This window comes from Hylaeus volcanicus, chromosome 4, assembly GCF_026283585.1.
Source record: "Hylaeus volcanicus isolate JK05 chromosome 4, UHH_iyHylVolc1.0_haploid, whole genome shotgun sequence".
NCBI classification, from domain to species: Eukaryota; Metazoa; Arthropoda; class Insecta; order Hymenoptera; family Colletidae; genus Hylaeus; species Hylaeus volcanicus.
In genome coordinates, this window is record NC_071979.1 from 11,154,206 (window position 1) to 11,173,507 (window position 19,302).

At 39.8% G+C, this 19,302-nt stretch overlaps 4 protein-coding genes, 2 long non-coding RNA genes and 1 pseudogene across 8 annotated transcripts in view; 3 read left to right on the forward strand and 4 right to left on the reverse strand.

The window, feature by feature from the left end:
- Positions 1-147: 147 nt before the first annotated feature.
- Positions 148-1,847, reverse strand: LOC128875933 (UMP-CMP kinase). Of its 2 annotated transcripts, XM_054121969.1 has the most exons (3): positions 1,789-1,847; positions 1,196-1,536; positions 148-1,058 (listed from the first exon to the last, which is right to left on the reverse strand). In XM_054121969.1, the coding sequence occupies exons 2-3, from the start codon at positions 1,514-1,516 to the stop codon at positions 780-782; spliced, it is 600 nt and encodes a 199-aa protein (XP_053977944.1). In that variant the 5' UTR covers positions 1,517-1,536; positions 1,789-1,847; the 3' UTR covers positions 148-779. The 2 variants fall into 2 exon arrangements, with proteins under 2 accessions (XP_053977944.1, XP_053977943.1); XM_054121968.1 differs by lacking the exon at positions 1,789-1,847 and having other exon boundaries at positions 1,196-1,737.
- Positions 1,848-1,995: 148 nt separating this feature from the next.
- On the forward strand, positions 1,996-4,847 carry LOC128875931 (4-hydroxybenzoate polyprenyltransferase, mitochondrial). Its single transcript, XM_054121966.1, has 6 exons — positions 1,996-2,782; positions 2,947-3,113; positions 3,173-3,320; positions 3,470-3,663; positions 3,723-3,911; positions 4,107-4,847. Exons 1-6 carry the CDS (start codon positions 2,476-2,478, stop codon positions 4,284-4,286), a joined length of 1,185 nt encoding a protein of 394 aa, XP_053977941.1. The 5' UTR covers positions 1,996-2,475; the 3' UTR covers positions 4,287-4,847.
- Positions 4,717-7,126, reverse strand: LOC128875932 (protein Abitram). The gene is made up of 3 exons (XM_054121967.1): positions 6,079-7,126; positions 5,926-5,997; positions 4,717-5,854 (listed from the first exon to the last, which is right to left on the reverse strand). The coding sequence occupies exon 3, from the start codon at positions 5,642-5,644 to the stop codon at positions 4,814-4,816; it is 831 nt and encodes a 276-aa protein (XP_053977942.1). The 5' UTR covers positions 5,645-5,854; positions 5,926-5,997; positions 6,079-7,126; the 3' UTR covers positions 4,717-4,813.
- A 226-nt stretch (positions 7,127-7,352) lies between these two features.
- LOC128875929 (uncharacterized) lies at positions 7,353-12,177 on the forward strand. 2 transcript variants are annotated; one of them, XM_054121963.1, is made up of 9 exons: positions 7,353-7,760; positions 8,062-9,638; positions 9,943-10,045; positions 10,412-10,599; positions 10,708-11,087; positions 11,186-11,510; positions 11,597-11,681; positions 11,750-11,879; positions 11,959-12,177. In XM_054121963.1, exons 1-9 carry the CDS (start codon positions 7,540-7,542, stop codon positions 11,983-11,985), a joined length of 3,036 nt encoding a protein of 1,011 aa, XP_053977938.1. In that variant the 5' UTR covers positions 7,353-7,539; the 3' UTR covers positions 11,986-12,177. The 2 variants fall into 2 exon arrangements, with proteins under 2 accessions (XP_053977938.1, XP_053977939.1); XM_054121964.1 differs by having other exon boundaries at positions 9,955-10,045.
- Positions 10,500-19,302, reverse strand: part of LOC128875935 (uncharacterized) — a 14,309-nt gene continuing 5,506 nt past the window's right edge. Inside the window, exons 2-3 of the long non-coding RNA XR_008456910.1 lie at positions 18,781-18,979; positions 10,500-10,633 (exon numbers count right to left, since the gene is read on the reverse strand). This is a non-coding gene — a long non-coding RNA (uncharacterized LOC128875935). The remainder of the gene's footprint in view (positions 10,634-18,780; positions 18,980-19,302) is intronic.
- LOC128875934 (uncharacterized) lies at positions 11,958-14,022 on the reverse strand. The gene is made up of 3 exons (XR_008456909.1): positions 13,673-14,022; positions 13,253-13,342; positions 11,958-13,122 (listed from the first exon to the last, which is right to left on the reverse strand). It is a non-coding gene; the product is annotated as an uncharacterized LOC128875934 (long non-coding RNA).
- LOC128875930 (uncharacterized) overlaps positions 14,079-19,302 on the forward strand; it is a 9,134-nt pseudogene continuing 3,910 nt past the window's right edge.

The window sequence follows — 19,302 nt, forward strand, 5'->3', positions numbered from 1 at the left end:
CTCTCTCTCTCTCTCTCTCTCTCTCTCTCTCTCTCTCTCTCTCTCTCAACAGATTCGGAAGATTCGAACAAAAAAAAGTTCTTGATACGTTATTATCGGAAAGTAATACAAGGATTTTAATTGCGATTAACACAAACAGAATTTCCGAACATTTTGAAATGAAATTTTTATTACATAAGGTATTTAAATGTTTCCATTTACATATGCAATATATTATATAACATTGGCAACTGTAATGTACATTTAATTACAAAGTCCTCTTATTATCTGTATTATCTGTATTATAGAAGCATAGTTTAAAATGCAGGCTTTCAAAGGCACAAGTAGCGAGAACAAATTATTATTGCATCAAAAATATATTTCAAATACCAAAGTTATTTCTATTTTTTGTTTATTTTATTTAAATTTCTACAATTCCTACACTTATTTCAAACTAGCATTAAATTCCAGCTATCCCCAACAACTCTCTCGCATGGAATAACTGTTTCGCGAATCTACGATATAAACTATGTATAATATAGTGGAACAACTAAACGCATCATTTTCTATCAAAAAATTCTGTGTCTTCCCACAGAAACATTCACCCAAAATAAGACCGCATACCTTTGGACTAAAACAATCTAATATTTTTATAAATGCAATTAAATGCAATACAAAGTGTTTGCTATACTGCTAGAAAGGAAATTATTCGATAAAATATAATTAGACACAAATAGAGTAAATCTCGATCCCCTCTAGACCATTGGAATCTGTTTATGCAAACATTTTTATTAATCGCATTACCATCCTATTTTGGATAAAATTTTCACAGCATCTGCAAATACTTGATCCGGTGATTGCATACTGTTTATTTTGTACAACAAGCCTTCTTTATCGAAATGCTCGATTATAGGCATGGTATTGGTAATATAAGTTTCGTGCCGCTTTGCCAAAACTTCTTCGTTATCGTCGCTTCGCCCGCTTCCGTCAGCTCCACGCTTCAAACATCGTTGCGTGCACACTTCTTTGCTACATTCGCAAAATAATACTCCTTTCACCAAACATTTGTCAGACATTGCCTATCGACAAACAAATTTATTAGCGTATACACATTAGGAACATTTAATATCGAATGTAATATGCTAATTGTAAGATTTTTTCATTTTCTTCGACACTCGATATAGATAGCAGGTTTATTATTATATTATACATGTACCTCGTTCCATCCATCAACATTATCTTGATTTCGTGGGAAACCGTCGATCAAAAATCTTTTATTCGGATTATCGGACGTTTGCATTGCGCGATCCAAAAGGCTACAAGTGATAGCTACGGGCACAATCGTCCCATTTTTAATGTGATTTTCGATCAGTTCTCCGTATTCAGAACCCGGTTTTGCACGTTCTTCTCTTAACAAGTCACCAGCCGACAAATGTACATAACCATATTCTTTTATAATATACCAACACAAAGTACCTTTACCAGCACCTGGACCTCCCAAAACAAACAATACCTCGGGTTTTTTTATTACAGACATCGTCAAAAGTCGCAGTCGAGCTGCGAATATATTTATCATAAAATATCACTATCGTGCGCACGAGTCAAAACCAAGAATTCCGAATTGACTTGAGCGACAGTCGCGGAAAAAGTAGGAAACTCCGGGACAAGGACAGACGCTTCTTTGCTTCAATATCTTTGAAAAAACTCATGCTAGCCTAATCGTCCTATCCTGCATTGTCTCTCCTGCAATTCTTGTATCGCCCTTTCTGTCCTTGTCCGGGAGTTTCCTACTTTTTCCGCAATTCTCACTGAAACTTTCGATCAGAACCCTCTAACCGTCACGATGGCCCCATCGCTGGGGAATCGCCCAAGTTTCTACTGAAAATAGTTCCCACCGTTTCTCCAAGATGGCACCACTATAATCAAAGCGGTGATAATTATTCCGACATTACATAACTGCTCAGAAAAACGATAAATTTGACATTTTAACCAATAGAATCTGGTGTTGCAAAGCACAGAATCGTACAAATTATGTATTTATGGAGAATAAAGAATAATTTTTATCAATTTTATTTTCCTCTGCCTTATCAGCTGCTTATCACTTATGTCTCAGTTAATGAAACGTATTTATTAGTAGGCACACGAATATTTTAAATAACAATTCATTCATATGTTTCTATATCAAATCCCAATTAATCACTGCGCATATTTTATTACTATTTATTATTATGCAACAGTTACATTCGAAAAAGCATAACCTCTCAGTGCGCTTAACCTCTCAGTAAGGCTTACCGGTTTCATTACAGAATGCCAAGAAATTTCGATAAATTTTTCATTACAATGACTTACGAATCGCAACTTGTAACTCGTTGCCTTTAGTGTACAGAATCGTACGCGGAAACTTTTATTTACGATCAAATTCATCGAATTGTACATAGTTGAGGTTATCCCGAATTTCTAATCATTATTTATAGTAAATAGATAAAATATGAAACAATGATGATAATAATGCAAAGATATCAGCGATTAATAGAATTCAGAAAATTGTTGACGACCTATGTGCATTCTAGTCAAAGACATTGCGTTATTAACCAATTGTACTCTCACGTCATGATTCACACTTCATCCTTTACGTATAACAAACATGAAAGTAGAAAGTCCATCGAGGTATTATCAAAGACAAAGGATGAAATAACAAACGTACAGCCAACGCAAAAACCGACATTCCTTGCAAAGATGGTTGGAAATTCCTCACCTAAAGTGCGACCGTACCTGAAACTATTAAGAATGGATAAACCGATAGGTGAGATAATTAACCGTAAGGTAACTCTATTAACGAGTAATATATTTAATTGATAAATGTGTGTCGATACAATGTTTTTATAAATACAAACTCCAAAGTTATAAAGGCATCGTCGTAGTAACATTTATTAAGGGAATAACTTCATTTATAATCAATATACACAGGATCGTGGTTATTGTTTTGGCCCTGTGCTTGGAGTATAGCCATGGCAGCGCCACCGGGCGCATTTCCAGATTTTCAACTTTTGACTCTTTTTGGAATCGGCGCATTGGTCATGCGTGGAGCAGGATGCATTATAAATGATATGTGGGATCAAGATATCGATGGAATGGTAACGACAACACGTAGAATAATTCACGATTAGGTATTATGAAAACTTATTAATCACAGGTAGCCAGAACAAAAGATAGACCGTTGGTTACAGGAGAAATCTCACCTCTTCAATCGCTTGTTTTCCTTGGAAGCCAGCTAACATTGGGACTACTTGTATTGTTACAATTAAATCTTTACAGTATTATATTGGGTGCAAGCTCGATAGGTATGTTTCTAGACGGTGATAAGAAAAAACAGTATTTATCAGTAATTGTTGAATGTTTTTAAGATATCCCCAAAACATACAAAATTTGGAAATGCTGTTAAAATAATCATAAAAATATTGTTACATCATCAAACTTTTTCTTATTACAGTTTTAGTGATACTTTATCCCGTTATGAAAAGAATAACATATTGGCCACAATTGATACTAGGAATGACTTTTAATTGGGGTGCACTTCTGGGTTGGTCCGCTGTCCAAGGATCGTGTGACTGGTCCGTATGTCTACCTCTTTACGTCAGTGGAATTTGTTGGACGCTATTCTACGATACTATATACGCCCATCAGGTACAGAAAACTTTTACTTTTCATTTGACGCTTCCTTATCATTTATTTTTACATCGTAGGACAAAATGGATGATATTATAATAGGTATAAAATCGACAGCTTTGAAATTTGGAGACAGAACAAAAATGTATTTGTCCGGATTTAGTTCAACCATGATTACTGGTTTACTTACATCAGGTATATTAACTGCACAAACTTGGCCGTATTACACTGCAGTTGGATTAGTAGGTTCTCATCTTGGTAATCAGGTATAATATCGAACCACGTTATAATTGTCCAATTTTCTCGAAGAAATCTCTCTAGTTGGATTAGTATTTATTTATTCGTATTCGTTAAAATAGAATACATTTGTCTTTATTCATTTTTCTTTTGTAGACAACAAATAGAAATATACATAACTTATATTACAGTTATAATAAAATTTAATATAAATATATTTTTAGATCTACAGTTTGAACATTGACAATCCTGCAGACTGTGCTGAAAGATTCATCTCTAATCATAGGGTTGGAATGATTTTATTTGCTGGAATCGTGTTGGGAAATCTAGCAAAAGATTCTTTACGTAAAAATGACGACGATATAGAACAGAATCTGAAAATCGAATCTGTTTCCGCTGAATAAGTCGAACGTTAGTTTCGTCGCTTCTCCATGTAATACTTTGATCAATTTAGTTACAATTGGATAGTTTTTATTGTACGTGCAGAACTGTGAGTACGTTAAAGAGAAGAAAATTATGCGACAAGCTGGCTAGTTCCAGCTCATTACAGGATCTAGTTTCAATCGTTAGATACCCGTGTGCCATATAAGAACTTTCATTTTTCGTTTTAATTTATACAATATATTATATATTGTTTTCAAAATTGTGAATAATACAATTTAAACATTGGAACAAATAATATATATCGAAACACACTTATATCCGACAGAAGAATAATTTTACAAATTTAAGATCACACCAAAGATTATGCTATACTATGATGGTGATAATAACACCGATTCAAGATAGTAGTACATAATATCAATTATAACAGAAAGAGTACAAAACAAGCCATTTCTTATTGTTTATGTATTTATTTTTACCTCGAACGGTATACAGTTGGAAAAAGTCATGTAAACAACAACAATCGTTAACATTTTTATATGCTAAATTAACTTGCCACGGATACCGTGACTTCATTATTACGATAATTTGTCTTATTCGCGGTACCCTGACGCTCCAACATCTCCAAGTCGTATTGTTTTTGAGTAAGCAAAGATGCTTTCATTTTATCTAAATGTTTTATATTTGGGAGCACTATAGCTAAATAACCACCTCTATGCGGAGGTTGCAATAGAAGTTTCGGATTTTGTAACAACGCTTCGTTCGCTTCTATCAATTTGCCAATTATACAACATTTAATAGTATATGTTTTTCCGTTGGAACAGGTAATTATACAGATATTAGAGTTAGCTTGCAATGGTTGCGCACCATGTTTACTCTTGCCTGAGACTTTGTTCAGAACTCTGTCTAGTTTATTGCTAACCTTGAAGTCAACTTTCATTATTTGCGTATCGCTTTGTAAAACTACGTGACTCGGAGCTAAAGCGAGCATACAAATACGATTACTATGCATTAAAATGCAAATATCATCGGCGGTATTTTGTACATTTAATTTGTAATAAGCAGTAAAGTATCGATCCGTAATCGTTGGAAACAATCCATCGTATTTCACTCCTTCCAACATGTCCGAAATGTTATCATCTGGAGGAAATGGAAATAAATGATCATCTTGGTCATTATTCGCTAGCAACATTTCTTTGTCTTTGTTGTCCGTTATTTCGGAACTTTCTTGATATTCAAAATTCATTGCTGCATTATTTTCTTCTTTGACATTATTCGTAGTTTGCGACCGTTTATGTACATTAGACGAAATTTTGTACGCATCATCGGATGATTTTATTCTTTTTGAAATTGGTTCGTTATACGAATCGATGTTCATCGTTGACCGTTAAACCATTGAAATTGTTTCGAATATTTTTTATTTGATATCGATTTCTATCATTTACATTTTAAACTAAATTATTCGAGAGAAACACATAGAATCAATCTATGTTATTCGTTTACTCTTTTCTTCCTCCTCTCGAATAAGACGTAACCTACTTTGTCTTTCCTTAGCGGCCTGGCTATTTTTGTTTCTATTAATTTCTCGCTGTAATCAAATATTATGTACGTTTATGTACGTTTGCGTTGGCTGAACAACATTTGCAGTATAAAACTTACTTGTTCTTTTACGCAGGAAATCATTTGTTTCTCAATGTTGTTGCAGTAACCAAGAAATTTACGAAATGGATGCTACATCATAAATCAGTTTGTACATTATATTTATTCTTGACTAATGAAGCGAGCATGTGTAACATATTATTAACAAACTACCTTGTATTGACAATCTTGATATTTGATGAAAAATTCATTACATGCAGTATTATGAGCTGCTAGCAAATTGTATCGTCGCATTGTGTCGCTGGCATCGGGATGGGCATGGATACTAATATACGACACTACTATCTCCTATCAACCTATCACCATTTGTTGCTCCATTTGTTGCACCAAGCTCACATATTAAAAGTTGGTACAAAGTTTGTAGTGCCGCGTGGGAAAAATTCACCCAACTAAAAAATATATATATATATATTTTGTAATATATATATACAGAGCGGGTTTTTTTAAGTTGCTTTTTTAAATTATTTAAAAGAAAGTAAATCGGAGAAATTGCTTCTAGTTGCGTGAATTTTTCCCACGTGGCGCTAAAAATTTTGTACGCTTGAACCCCGTGTTTGTTACTGAACCATACCGAATTATATTCTATATCAGGTGGAAAATGGAACGGTGACACAGAGATAGCGTTATACAGTATGTAGTAGTGAATTTGTAGTTAGAACGTGGGTTAGGTATGCAGATAAAAAATGGTTGGTGAATTTTGTCGCCAGGGTTCGCTGTTATCGTAACAAGAATTACCAATGCTGATATGCTTACGTGTTGCTTTTGGTTGGTCTTGTTTGTATGTTGCAAGCAGTGATGGGCAAAACCCTAGGATTCGAATAAATCTGAAGTCTGCCGATATGTTTGTCTCTTTTCCTCTTTCGAACATTTCCCAGAGAAAGAAACGAGACAAACAAATCGGCAAACTTGAGATTTATTCGAAGTCTAGGGTTTTGCCCATCTCTGGTTGCAAGGTGTTGTTGCGAGTCCGTGCGGTTTTATTTTTAAGGACTTGGGGTTTTTCTGGCGTTCACGGCGCACGTGACAAAATGATTAAACCTGCGTGCGACTTAGCCAGGAATAAGTTAATTTAAGATAAATTAAGAAATGTAATTTTAACCGTTGTTAATGTTATTATAACCGTTTAAATATAACTAATTTAACAGAAACGTTGAATTTCTTTACTTTAAATACAAACTTTTACAATAGACGTCTATACTAGTTAACGGTCGCTATGCGAGTGAGTATTAACAAATTGTTTGAAATAAAATACAATAAAAAAAAACGAAATACCGTAAATTCAAGAAAATCGTAATTGGCGCTAAACTAACTTGAAACAGAATTGCCAAACGCAAAGGCTCATTCACATTCCATAACAACGGGCAAACGGGTCTCCGTTGCCATCTAGGAGTGACATGGGAATTAACTTATCTCTGTCAAAAGTAGCGATACGCAACAGTGTAGAGTTGGTGTAATCATTTCTCGAGCTCGAATTACTCGATTTTCATTGAAAGTGATCGAATCGAAAGTTCCAAGTACCAATCTTGTAGTCGAGAGTAGTCGTCTGCGATTGCCTGTGGTTGTCTGCTTTGCCGTCTGGCCTGTCTGCGACCCTACGACTGCGACACAACAAACATGGCGCATCGTGGTGTGAAAGGTTCCGATCCATTCGTTTCGAAAACATCACGAAATGAACGTTTCGCGCAAATGTCGAAGCAAGAAAAAATAATTCAGCAAAAGAAGCTCGAGATACAAGCGAAGATGCAAGAGCAAAAAGCAAAAGAAGCTGTTGAAAATTTAAAAAAGTCAAATGCGCTAGTTCCAAATTCGACAGCGAATAAAGCTAATTCTACCAAGTGAGTAATCGGTAACTTGCTTTTCACATCGTTGTTGGCATTGCTCGTTATTACGCGAAAATGTCAGGATATATCGTACACGTGAGAAAAGGATCCCGTTTTCCTCAAAGTTTTATAGTTGGCGTTAATCAATTGGTTGTTTGCCAAAATTGACAAATATAATCGTACTCGTGCCTAGAACAACGAAACTGCAACATAAGTGTCTAGTTAATGATATGTTGGCTACAAGTTTTAATATCGATCGTTTATAGTTTTACGTATGGACTCGTTAATTTGACAAAAGAAACACCTTTATTTACAGAAAACAAGAAGAGAAACCAGCAGCAACAGCATCGCAAACGATTAATCTGTTTGCCAACGATGGCAGTTTTTTGGATCAATTTAAAAAAATGGCCAACACAAAAGGAACAGGAAAAACAGAGGCAATATTTTCTTTGAAATCGGAAGAGACCAGGGAAGAAAAATATAAAGAGAGTTTGCAGAACAAAGAACGAAAGAGACACAATGATAAAAGCAGAGATTGGGAGAGTAAAAGGGATCGTAGAAGAGGGGATTCTCGTTGGGAAAAGAGTTCCGTGCACAAGAGGCATAGTCCTCCATCGAGCCCGTCTCCTACTAGACGGCCAGCATCACAAAGTCCGGAAGCTCGACGTTCCTTTAATCAATTACCTTCTAATGGACAACGCGTGCAACACAGTCAGCAACAATATTTTCCTCGAAATGGAAATTCACCACTCGTTCCTTCCCATGCATCTCAGCCTATAATGCATCTCACAAACGTACCTCCGCCTAATATAAGGAGCATTATAACCAATGTTCCTCCTCCGCATTTATCGAGAATGCCCCCTCCAAAAAATTTGGCCAACTCATATCCCGGGATAGGATCCGACGACCACCACCATGCCGATCCAAGAATGCAAATATCACCACCGCACGCGTTACATCCACCACCACCTCCTCCTCCTCCTCCTCCTCCACCACCAGCACCACCTTCCATACAGTCTATACCTCCGAATACTAACGTACCTCCACCGAACATGCATATTTCTCGGACGATACCACCAAATCTGCAAAATTTACCACCACCACCTCCACCTCCTTCAACACCGTCTACATCTTGTTCATCGCTCTCGTCGTCCTCGTGCTCCTCTTCTCTACCTGCCACCTCTTTGTCCCGTTCAGCCTCCCCTTTGAGCTCCTCGTTAACGTCAACGCTACAAGCTCCGTCATCGTCTTCGCCAGCCGCGTCATTTTCCTTGTCGGCATCTGCATCCGCATCTCTATCGTCAACGTCGGTCACGTCAGGAAATGCGCAGCAGCAGCAACAGCAGCAGCAGCAGCAGCAACAACAACATCAACAACAACCACAACAACAACAACAACAACGTGTAATTTCGTCGAGACGACCACAATGCGGCGGAGCTTCGGCCGCGAGTTTGCTTGCTCCAAATATTCCACCTCCTAATTTGTTAGCAACGATGACTCAAATGCCACCAAATATGATGTCGATTTCTGCGGCCTCACAAACAATCGTCGTAACCGTACCAACGAATGCATCGAATGTTCCTCCACCGAATGTGATACCACCTGTATTGATGTCCGCACCACCCCCTACCGTTCACGGGGTTCCGTCAAGTATAAATTCAGTTCTTCCACCGCCAAATTTGAATATTCCACCACCGAATGTGCCACCACCTCCTCTTATTCAAAACGCCGGTCCACCAGCACCTCCTCCCCCTCCTCCTCCTCCTTCTTTATTATCAACCAGTTATCCGATTCCAAATCAAGTGAGTCAGGTACCACCCGTGGGACCGCATAACATTCAAGTGCCACCACCGGTGAGGCCATTGACCGGTCAACAGGCTACCGAACAGCTAGGTACGATATGTCTATTATTTTCAACCATTCGTGTCTTCGTTTCGACGTATCGCCGGCGCGTATCGGTGATTTTTAATCGAAATTATTCATTTCTTGTCAAAATGATCGTGAAATTCGTTGGATCGATCGGGAAGGCACAAGCACGCGCGCGATACGTCGAATAGAAGACACGTGGAAGAAGGTGAGATATGTAAAAACATATCTGTCGAGCATCCGTGTAGACATACGCGTAGTAGGTTGTACGCTACAGAAACACAAATAAAAGTTTTAGCGTTGTTACGCATGTCTGACAAAGGCTTCTAAGTGTGTCCCGTAGAGGCTGAGCAGCTGGCACGCATCGTCGCTGACTGCGGGGATGAAATCGAACAGGAAGCGCGAGAGAAGAATGCCCAAGATCCTAAATTATGGTAACTACTGTCCTCACTGGTCCCTGTCTCGTGTCTCGACACGTCGCGTAGCGTAGCGTTACATTTTACCTACCCATTACATACACATCATTCGTTCTCTATCGATCGCTTTTTACCTCTTTTACGCGATTAAAACACCAACCACGCGACAATTATTCGTAGCAACGTTGCGATATTTTTCAATGAAAACTCGATTACCGAAAGTTACGATACTTGTCGTGCTGTCGCTTCGAGGACTTGACATTTTTTTTTCCTTCTACACCATTTTCTCTCTGTATTATCATCGATTCTTTTCTCGTTTAACAAAGGAAGCTAATATAGGAGAATATGTTACTCGTCAGAGTCTTAAGTATTGTTTTAATCAAGGTTTCTGCACCAAAAGCAAAGTGCAGCGTATCTGCAGTACAGGGGATTGGTGGCAAAGTTCCGTGCTGAAAAGTCTGCCGGTGAATTTAAAGATAGCGGTGCCGAACCGTATTGTCCGGAGGAAGCTCTCAGCGACAACGACGATACCGCCGATCAAAGTCAAACGAACAGACACATTTGTTCGCAAGGTAAGCGCGATCGGTTGGTTGCGTTACTCGAAAACTGAAAATATAAAATTGTTGTTACTCGATTATCAAACTGTCGGCCGATTGGGCCGCATTTACCTATGGAAACAGAAAGAAAACGCGAAAGAGAGTTGGACGATGAGAATTGTACGGATAGGACCAAGGAGGAAAACAAAGAAGAACGTAAACGAAAAAGACGTAGTCGTTGGGGCGATCCGGATAATAAAGTGTCCGTAGCGGAAACGAATAGCTTACCCACACGCAAACAACAAAATACCGGTCTCTCGCAGCCAGGTATCGCAATTCCCGGACAAATTGGACAGCCAGCCGTTATAATTCCATCGGCGAAGGTGCAACATCCGAAAGCGAAGAATCCAATGTTGACGAAAATTTCTAGAAACGATCCTGCGTTGTTACAATACGCTCGACAAACATTCGGTACGTTGGATCTTACCGAAGAACAATGGAAAAAAGCCGAGGATCATTACAAGGTGAGATATTATCGTAATCGTGGTAATTTTGGATTCGTTTGTGTCGCGTCTCTGATCGCAACTTGAACATGTACATTGACCGATCGCTTCTTACTCAGATAAACCTTCTGTATCAAAATTTATTGAGAAAAAGGGAGGAATTGAAACGCTTGGAGGCGCAGGGCAAGCATAAATACGAATACGATAGCGACGAAGAAACGGAAGGTGGCACTTGGGAACACAAGCTTAGGTCCGCCGAGATGGAGGCCACTCAAATGTGGGCGGAAGAGTTAACCGCTCAGGCAGAAGGGAAACATCACATCGGCGACTTTTTACCACCGGACGAGCTTAAAAAATTCATGGAACAGTACAATGCGGTGAAACAGGGAAAGGAACCCGACCTTAGCGATTACAAGGAATACAAGCTTAAAGAAGATAACATTGGTGTGTAAAAAGAATTTCTCACTGGCGGAACTCCTTTTACAACAACCACCTTTATTCGAATCGATAACGAATTTTCGATTTCTTAGGATTTCAGATGTTGCAGAAGCTTGGTTGGAGCGAAGGTCAAGGTTTAGGTAGCGAAGGCAACGGTCGCATCGACCCTATCAACAAGTAAGTGATATCTGAAATTATTCTTAGGTTGCGAATAATAATAATAATAATAATCTGTTTCGTTTCAGGGCGACCAACCGATTCGATAGCGCTGGCTTGGGTTCCGAAAGACCAGACGGTGTATCCAGAGACGATGACGAATTCGATGCCTATAGGAAAAGAATGATGCTCGCCTACAGATTTAGGCCTAATCCTTTGGTACGACGAATCGAGACACACGCATCCTTTCTTTGTTTACCGTTTATCCGTAACACTGAGAGATTTTCGTTTCTTTCAGAATAATCCTCGGAGACCATATTATTGAGGAAAGGAGTATCGGTGTATGAATTGTATTTATTACATTATGTATCTATATTTTTTATTTTTTATTTAGTTGGAGAACGAATCGTCGTTATTTTGTATATTTGAAATTCTTCGAGCATAGAAAATTACGATCAAACCATGTTATCTGCCCAAAAGTGGTTAATACGATTAAATAAATGAAATACGAAGCTTGTTTCAATGTGTAGCCGTCTATATAGATGCGTTGCACTATCTTTTCAAATAAAACAAAAAAACTCTACGACAAGGATTAAAATATTAACAAAGTAATCGCGGAGGTAACGAAACTTGATTTATCAGCTACACATAATTCTATCCTAATTCGAGCACTCGGTCGTTGAGCGATTCGTTGTTTATTTCGCGAATAAAATGAAACTTTGCAATTCTTGTTTCTCGAGTGGAAAGCGTAAAATATTTGTTTCAGTATATGAGTGCGTGCGTGCGTGCGTGCGTGCGTGCGTGCGTGCGTGCGTGCGTGTGCATGTCTGTTTATCTGTACGTACACAAGGCTTCTTCGAAGGCTGCAAGACCGATCAAGCGTGTTTACCTCAAGGCGATATTAATAGCATTCACCGAAAGTCGGAGTTCGCGATCTGGTCTCTGTGTTTTATCCTTTTTCAATCAACGAAAGAGTATTACGATAGATAGAACAACATAACCAACGAACGAACAGGTAACCAGCCGGTTGACCGGTCGATCAACGTATCAACTGGTCCGACCACGACCACGACTACGAGCAACGAGCCTCGTTCGCTCTCTGTTCGCTGTTACTCTCATTACGCCCCACTTGCCCGTTCAATCACCTTTCGAAACATTCGAACATGGTGGCAAACAATCCAACCGACAATCGTTTATCTTTCGATCCATTCTTTTCCCCTTACTTTCATCGTCTTCCGTCTTTTTATTTCTCGAGTAGGTTTAATTGTTCTCATTCGCCTTGCCATTCTTTTTCATTCGCATCTCCCTCATCTACTTGCCCTTCTCTCACTTAACTTCTCGATCACCGTGTTCTCATAACTTCATTTTCCTCGGATGCAATTTTTTCATTTTTTCAGTTTCACGTTTCTTCGTTCCCGAGGTCGTCTTTGGAATTTCAATGCATAGTTGGCGTCGACGCGGCCTAATAATCACGGAATGCACATTTCACGGTAAATACAAGCTAAGCATAAGCAGCTACATGTTCGCTTCTCGAGGAACGCGTCATCGACTATCGAATCGATGTTTAATAAACGCGAGTTGTCGATACGTACCATTGTTTCAACTAGATTTTAAATGTCTTCGTCTAATACGCTTTCAGCACTAAAGAAAACAGGAAAATTACGCAGCAGCGGCAGCAACATCTGCAAGAAAGTAATCGACAACGTTGTCCATATGGATAATTATGTTGTTAAAAGGATGCGTATGGAAAATAGATTGTCAACTTGAGGTGCAAACAACAAATCTATCGGAGTCTATCTAGAAAAATTGAACGAAACATTCAACTGCATTTGGTTTATTGTAGCTTGGACGCGATACGATCCGAACATTTTCTGTTGAGCTGCGCGATGACTATACGACTATTAGCTCGATCGCTTCTAACGAGAAACAAGTAGAGCTTAACTCCATCATTTCTCGGAATGTCAAACGATGAAATTTCTGAAAATTTTGAAAATAATCTCGTTACAGCTTACCGAACGATATTTGTGCAGGGCGGAGCGGTAGGATGATAAACGTTTTCGATTTCGGGCTGTCTCGGGTTGTTTTCGGTGAGCTGCAAACGGCAATGGAACGTTGATCAGAAAAAGGAAGGTACCGAAGAATAAGCAAAGATCGGACAAGATGAATGGAATGGAACGGAACGGATGAGTAGAGAAGGAAACGAGGGTCCAGAGAGGAACGGAACAGAACGGAACAGAACGGAACGAAACGAAATGGAACGAATTCAAACGGATCGAATCGTTTCAGGAGATCGGATCACGGCTTTACACGGGGAAAGGACGGAAAGAGACCAGAATGGTCGGTGGGAGATCAGTGGGGAGAGGTATAGGTCCTTCAGCGTGGACACGTATGTACGTGAAAGTAACTCTTACAGTTGAACGGAGATTGTATAGTTGTCGGTGTTTTATGGTGTCGGTGGTCCCGTCGTTCACCACGAAGCAAAGATACGCGACGGTGCATGCGGCGGCCGGCCGTCAACGTCTACCGGTGTGCATTTTGTTAGGATAGGGAGGAGAGGGACGAGCGGGCAAACGAGGAACGCAAAAGCAAGTAGGGGTGATAGAACCGTGTATGGCACGAGCCTCGCGCGGTTCTCCGATCCGCACCGATATAGACGTAACCAACATAACGCAAAGACCAGCGGGCAAACTCCGGTCGAAGTCAGCCCCGAGGACGTTTCACGAGGCTGTGCGTCAACGAACGGATAAATAATCGTTTTTATTTCGTCTGGTTAACGGTAGCGTGTGCGCGATCGTTTACGTAATTTCGTGGTTTTCGTTTATCCAGCAAAGTCTTTCGAGAAACAACGTTACGCACCCACCAGCCCTTCCCCTCTTTACCGATCTATTTCTTTGGCTTTGCCTCGTCGTTTTCTCCTCTTTGCTCTTTCGTGCGCACCTGTACGCTGTATCGATCAACGACGACAATGGAAAACCCTACGGCATGTACCAACGGCTCCTGCTTTCTTCTTCGTGGAGATTAAAAGTTTCGAGATCAACGAGTGAGATTAACAAGAGAAACGGACACCGAGAAGCGTAAAACGTCCAACGAGAACCGATGATATTGCTCTAACACGAAACCACAAAATACCATAGCCACGTTACATACGTATCATCGAATTCTATCGAGCTTATAATACGTTTTACAAAATGAAATTGTAATAGTGTCGAAATGTAATAGTTATCAAACGAAAAGCATTTCAGTTATCTTTGCGATCGTTGCGATTAGGTTTGATCGCGAGTGATTAGTGTTCTGGGAATATTTGAAAATCCCAGTGAAGAGACAATCGTATCCGTTGATTTACACACCTTCGTTTGGTGTGTTTTCCGTTTTTGCTTTTTTGCATACATTAACGGTATATGGATGTTTCGGTCGAAGAGAAGAGGAACTTTTTGTACGTGGCCAGCTAATCGAACGCAAAGTATTATTCGGGAGTGTCGGTACGCGTATTTCAAATTGAATGTCTTCCTTCCGTGTCTCGTTTTTATCGTCATTTTGTTCGTCACCGTCGCGATCGCCGTTCTTAGTAGATTCCCTTTCGATTCGTCCTTTCATCTGTCGTACCTCCTTTCTTTCTATTTGATTTGATTCGAGTATGAAAGAGGCTATAATTATTACCACGTGCCTGTTGGGTTTCGTGTTTGCTGGAAGTCCTAGACTGCCGAGGACCTCTGCCGACGAGCGGAATATTCGCAATGTCAGTAACAATGGAAACAACACGAGTGGAAACATGATTCCGACGACACCTATTCGTAATCCTCAGCGAAACAGGTAAGTTGGTATCAGCTGATCCATTATCTTTGGAATGTCTATTTTAACGCACAACGCGATCAATCGTACTCGTGTACTCGAACGAGATGAATGCTCCGATGATCCGGACGATGACAAGTTTGTTGTTTGGTTGGAAAAGCTCGAATAGATGTATCTCATCGGTCTACATATGTATACATAGATTAAAATGGATCGAAATGCCGCGCTGATCCGTCTCGGTTCGCGCCGCTACGCCGTGCTGTTCCACCTGTCATCGCATATTTTAATCGTAAGAAATCGAAGCAAAAATTTCCGCTATTGTATCCAACAGGTTTGTACTCGACTTTTTCTCGCTTTCTCTTTTCATCCTCTCGATTCGTGCGGTGTGTAGCAGTGTACACCAACGATATACCACTATAAATCCTGCTGTCGCGTCGCGTCGCGTCGCGTTTGTCTCGCGTTGTACCGTCGACTTGCGTTAGTCCACCGCTTATGTAACTGTACAAAACAAGGTGAAAAGTTTGCTTTAAAATCGGTGCGGAGCCCGGTCTGCAGCCACCGTTTACCGTGCGACAATAGACAAACAACAAGAATTCTATTATCGTTTACGTAACCAATCCCTACAAATTTGATTAACGGTCTAGGTACCATTCGTTCTCTTTCGTCATTCCAACAAGGTATATCTACGCATTAAATTTGACTGTGACGTTATGTTAATAAACAAGCTGGAAGGATCGTTCTGATCGTTGTTCTACATATAGACCGACTGAATCCGCCTAGACCGCCGCAACATGGCACGTGTTCGGATGGCGCGGGTCGCATAGATCGGCAAATTTGTTAAAACTACCATCTCTGTGTTTCTAACAGCGTAATAAAAACGCTACTCGGTTCATCATTTTTTCACGAGCGTATTCAAGTCGTCGACAAAATTCTTCCGTTCTACTGTTCGATACACGAGTAGATGGTTATGTTGTAATTGTCCGTTGGTGAAACGTTACTTAAAATAAACATATCCGCATAGTTGATCCGAAATGGGAATTGTTTTTCTTACGCGTACAGCTGTACACTTGAAAAATCGCGCGATTGGTCGGTAACGAAAATGTGTTGTCCCTGATTGTCGGTCAGTTCGTTACGATTTGTACGTTTGTTTGCTACGTATCGTTTATCGTGAGCATAGTATTTGCCCTGTAATTTTTCGGTAAATCGGAAAATACGAGAAGCAAGCATATCGTTTTCCTTGGCTACATTTTAATGTTCATTAAATTCCAGTTACGAGAATAATTTGTTTCTGCTTTCTCTCCCTCTCCCTCTCCCTCTCCCTCTCCCTCTACTTGTACGACCCTCGGTCCCACTCTCACTGCTACCTGCCCCCCACCCGCTCTCTTTTTCATTCTTTCTCACGGGCGCGTACGTTACGAAAATGAAAGGGTTGGCAACTTTTTCCTTTCACCGTACTATCGACTATAGTACATGTAGGCTATTTTAGATCTCTCGGACTTTTTGACAGAATTTCATAATACGTTACGTTACGTTTTACGTTGCGTTCGTACATACACCCATGTATGTACATATATGTATCAAGCGATAAGCGGTACCAGCCTTTCTCTCCGAAATTGATAGGGATACGAAGCAAATAAAAATATCGTTTCCTTCTTGTAGCGAATATACGATATATGTATGTCCATATTAACAGGAAAGTGTATTTTGGAAAATGCTACCTGACTCGTAAAGGTGGGACGATATAAAAATGTCTAGGATTATTTCGAATGGTTTGTTTATTTTTCGCGTAACGATACAAATTTGAGAATCGTGTATACTTATCGGGCAGAATGACAGTGGATCGATCGGTGCACTGTTCGAATCGGTACGATCGGTATCGCGAGAAGGACACAAAGGGAACGGAAAGAGAACCGATCGGATCGCAAGGATAGAATGACGCCAATGGGGCACTAGTTGTTTGGTTGCGTAACAAACCCTCGAGCTCTAGTTATGACAATAAGATTGCACAAGCTTTACCAGATTCCTCGTAAGGAAGGAAGAAAGGAAATAAGGAAGGAAGGAAGGAAATAAGGAAGGAAGGAAGGAAGGAAGGAAGGAAGGAAGGAAGGAAGGAAGGAACGATGGAACGAACAAAGAAACGATTATGTATATCGTAAATGGTACGCGTTTGGAAGATTCGTCGATGACGACGCGTAAAACCAGTAAATAAAATGTAGGAGAAAGGGTTGTTTAGGCAGTTGCAAGATAATGTTGTTTCGTGCGACATCGCTCCGCAACCGCCTATATGTATAGACTAGCTCCGTTCCAACTATCACTTTCGCCTTACAATCTGTTGTTTCTTTTGCAAACATTCTTATAGGTATTTCCGGTCGCGAAATGTCGTCCGTTCTATCCCACAAAACATTTCGCTTCCACTTTTCCACCGACAGTTGCTACTTTTCATCCTTTCGATTCTCCGCCAAACATTGTTCCACACGAATAATTGAAATAATATACGCGTTTCGTACATGTACTAACACGCCTAGACCTCGTGTATTATAATTTTCGACGTTACAATGTATCAAATGTTAAGAGCGTCTTATAGCTTGGGTAATAAGATTCGAAAGGACCGTAGTAAAGTACGAGTACGACTAACTGACCTGGCTGCGAATCGATTGCGTAAAATTCAAGGCACGCTTACAACTTACATCGTAACAGGAGAAAGGATACATCTATTTAAGCTGTCATAGATCAAGCTCCGTTTTAAAAGCGATATCGTTTATAGGAAAAATTTCTGGAAAATTGGAAAATGGTGGTGTTGAAATAGGACGTGCTACTGCTACATATAAAATCGCTATCAATTCATTCGGAAATATGTGTGTAATTATTAATCGTTTGAATAATTGGAATCGTTCGAATAGAAAGGTTCATTAATTCGCTGTAGCGTTGTTTGATACGATGGAATACCATTTTCAGAGAACAGTACCTCTTCAACGTTTTCGAGGTAATAGTTTCCACTCTGGAATCGAAGTTGCAACGAATCGAAAATCTGGACAAAGCGGTGGAACATTTGATGAGAAGAGTCGAAGCTTTGGATTCACGGGTAAACGACAATATCGACAAGACCGATGCAGTAATTACCAAACTTCGAACGCTGGATCTGAAGCTTTTTAATTCTCAGCCAATGTTTTTGTCAACCGATCGTGCCGTTTATTCAACGAGACCACCATCCAACGATCAAAATGACAGTGAAATTGGAGGCGGTATGTACATACAACACACGACACGTTTCTCTCTCGAAAATAATCATATCTACTTCCATACGAGTAATTATACACGTATATTTACTCACTTGCTACTCGTTACCTTTCCTTTGTTCCTTTTCTTTGCTTTGCACAGATTCCCAGTCGCATTCGTTGGACGAAACATCCCCGACGCCGACGGATCAAGCGATTCACCATGCTCGAAGAGATCCATCACCCGAGACTCTCGGTCAGAAATTATTGTCGCTCGATCAGAAGGTGTCCGACATAGACAATAAATTGGTCGACCTAAAAAATCAATTGGACAATAACTTTTTACAAAATGACGATATAAACGCCGAAGCAAGCGAGAAAAAACCAGTTAGCATGAGCGTAATTGAAATCACAAAAGCGATGAGCAACGAAGTAATGAATCACATAACAATCGAAATTGAAAATTTGAGACAAACTACAGGTAACATGGATAGAAAGTTGCAGTTTCACATGAATTTGGTCTCGGATCATTTGGAAAACGTCTTCAATATGATGACGGATGTACACGATGCGATACTTGTCAGAGGACATGGAAATGAAAATGGAAATGGAAATGGAAATGGAAACGGAAACGGTCA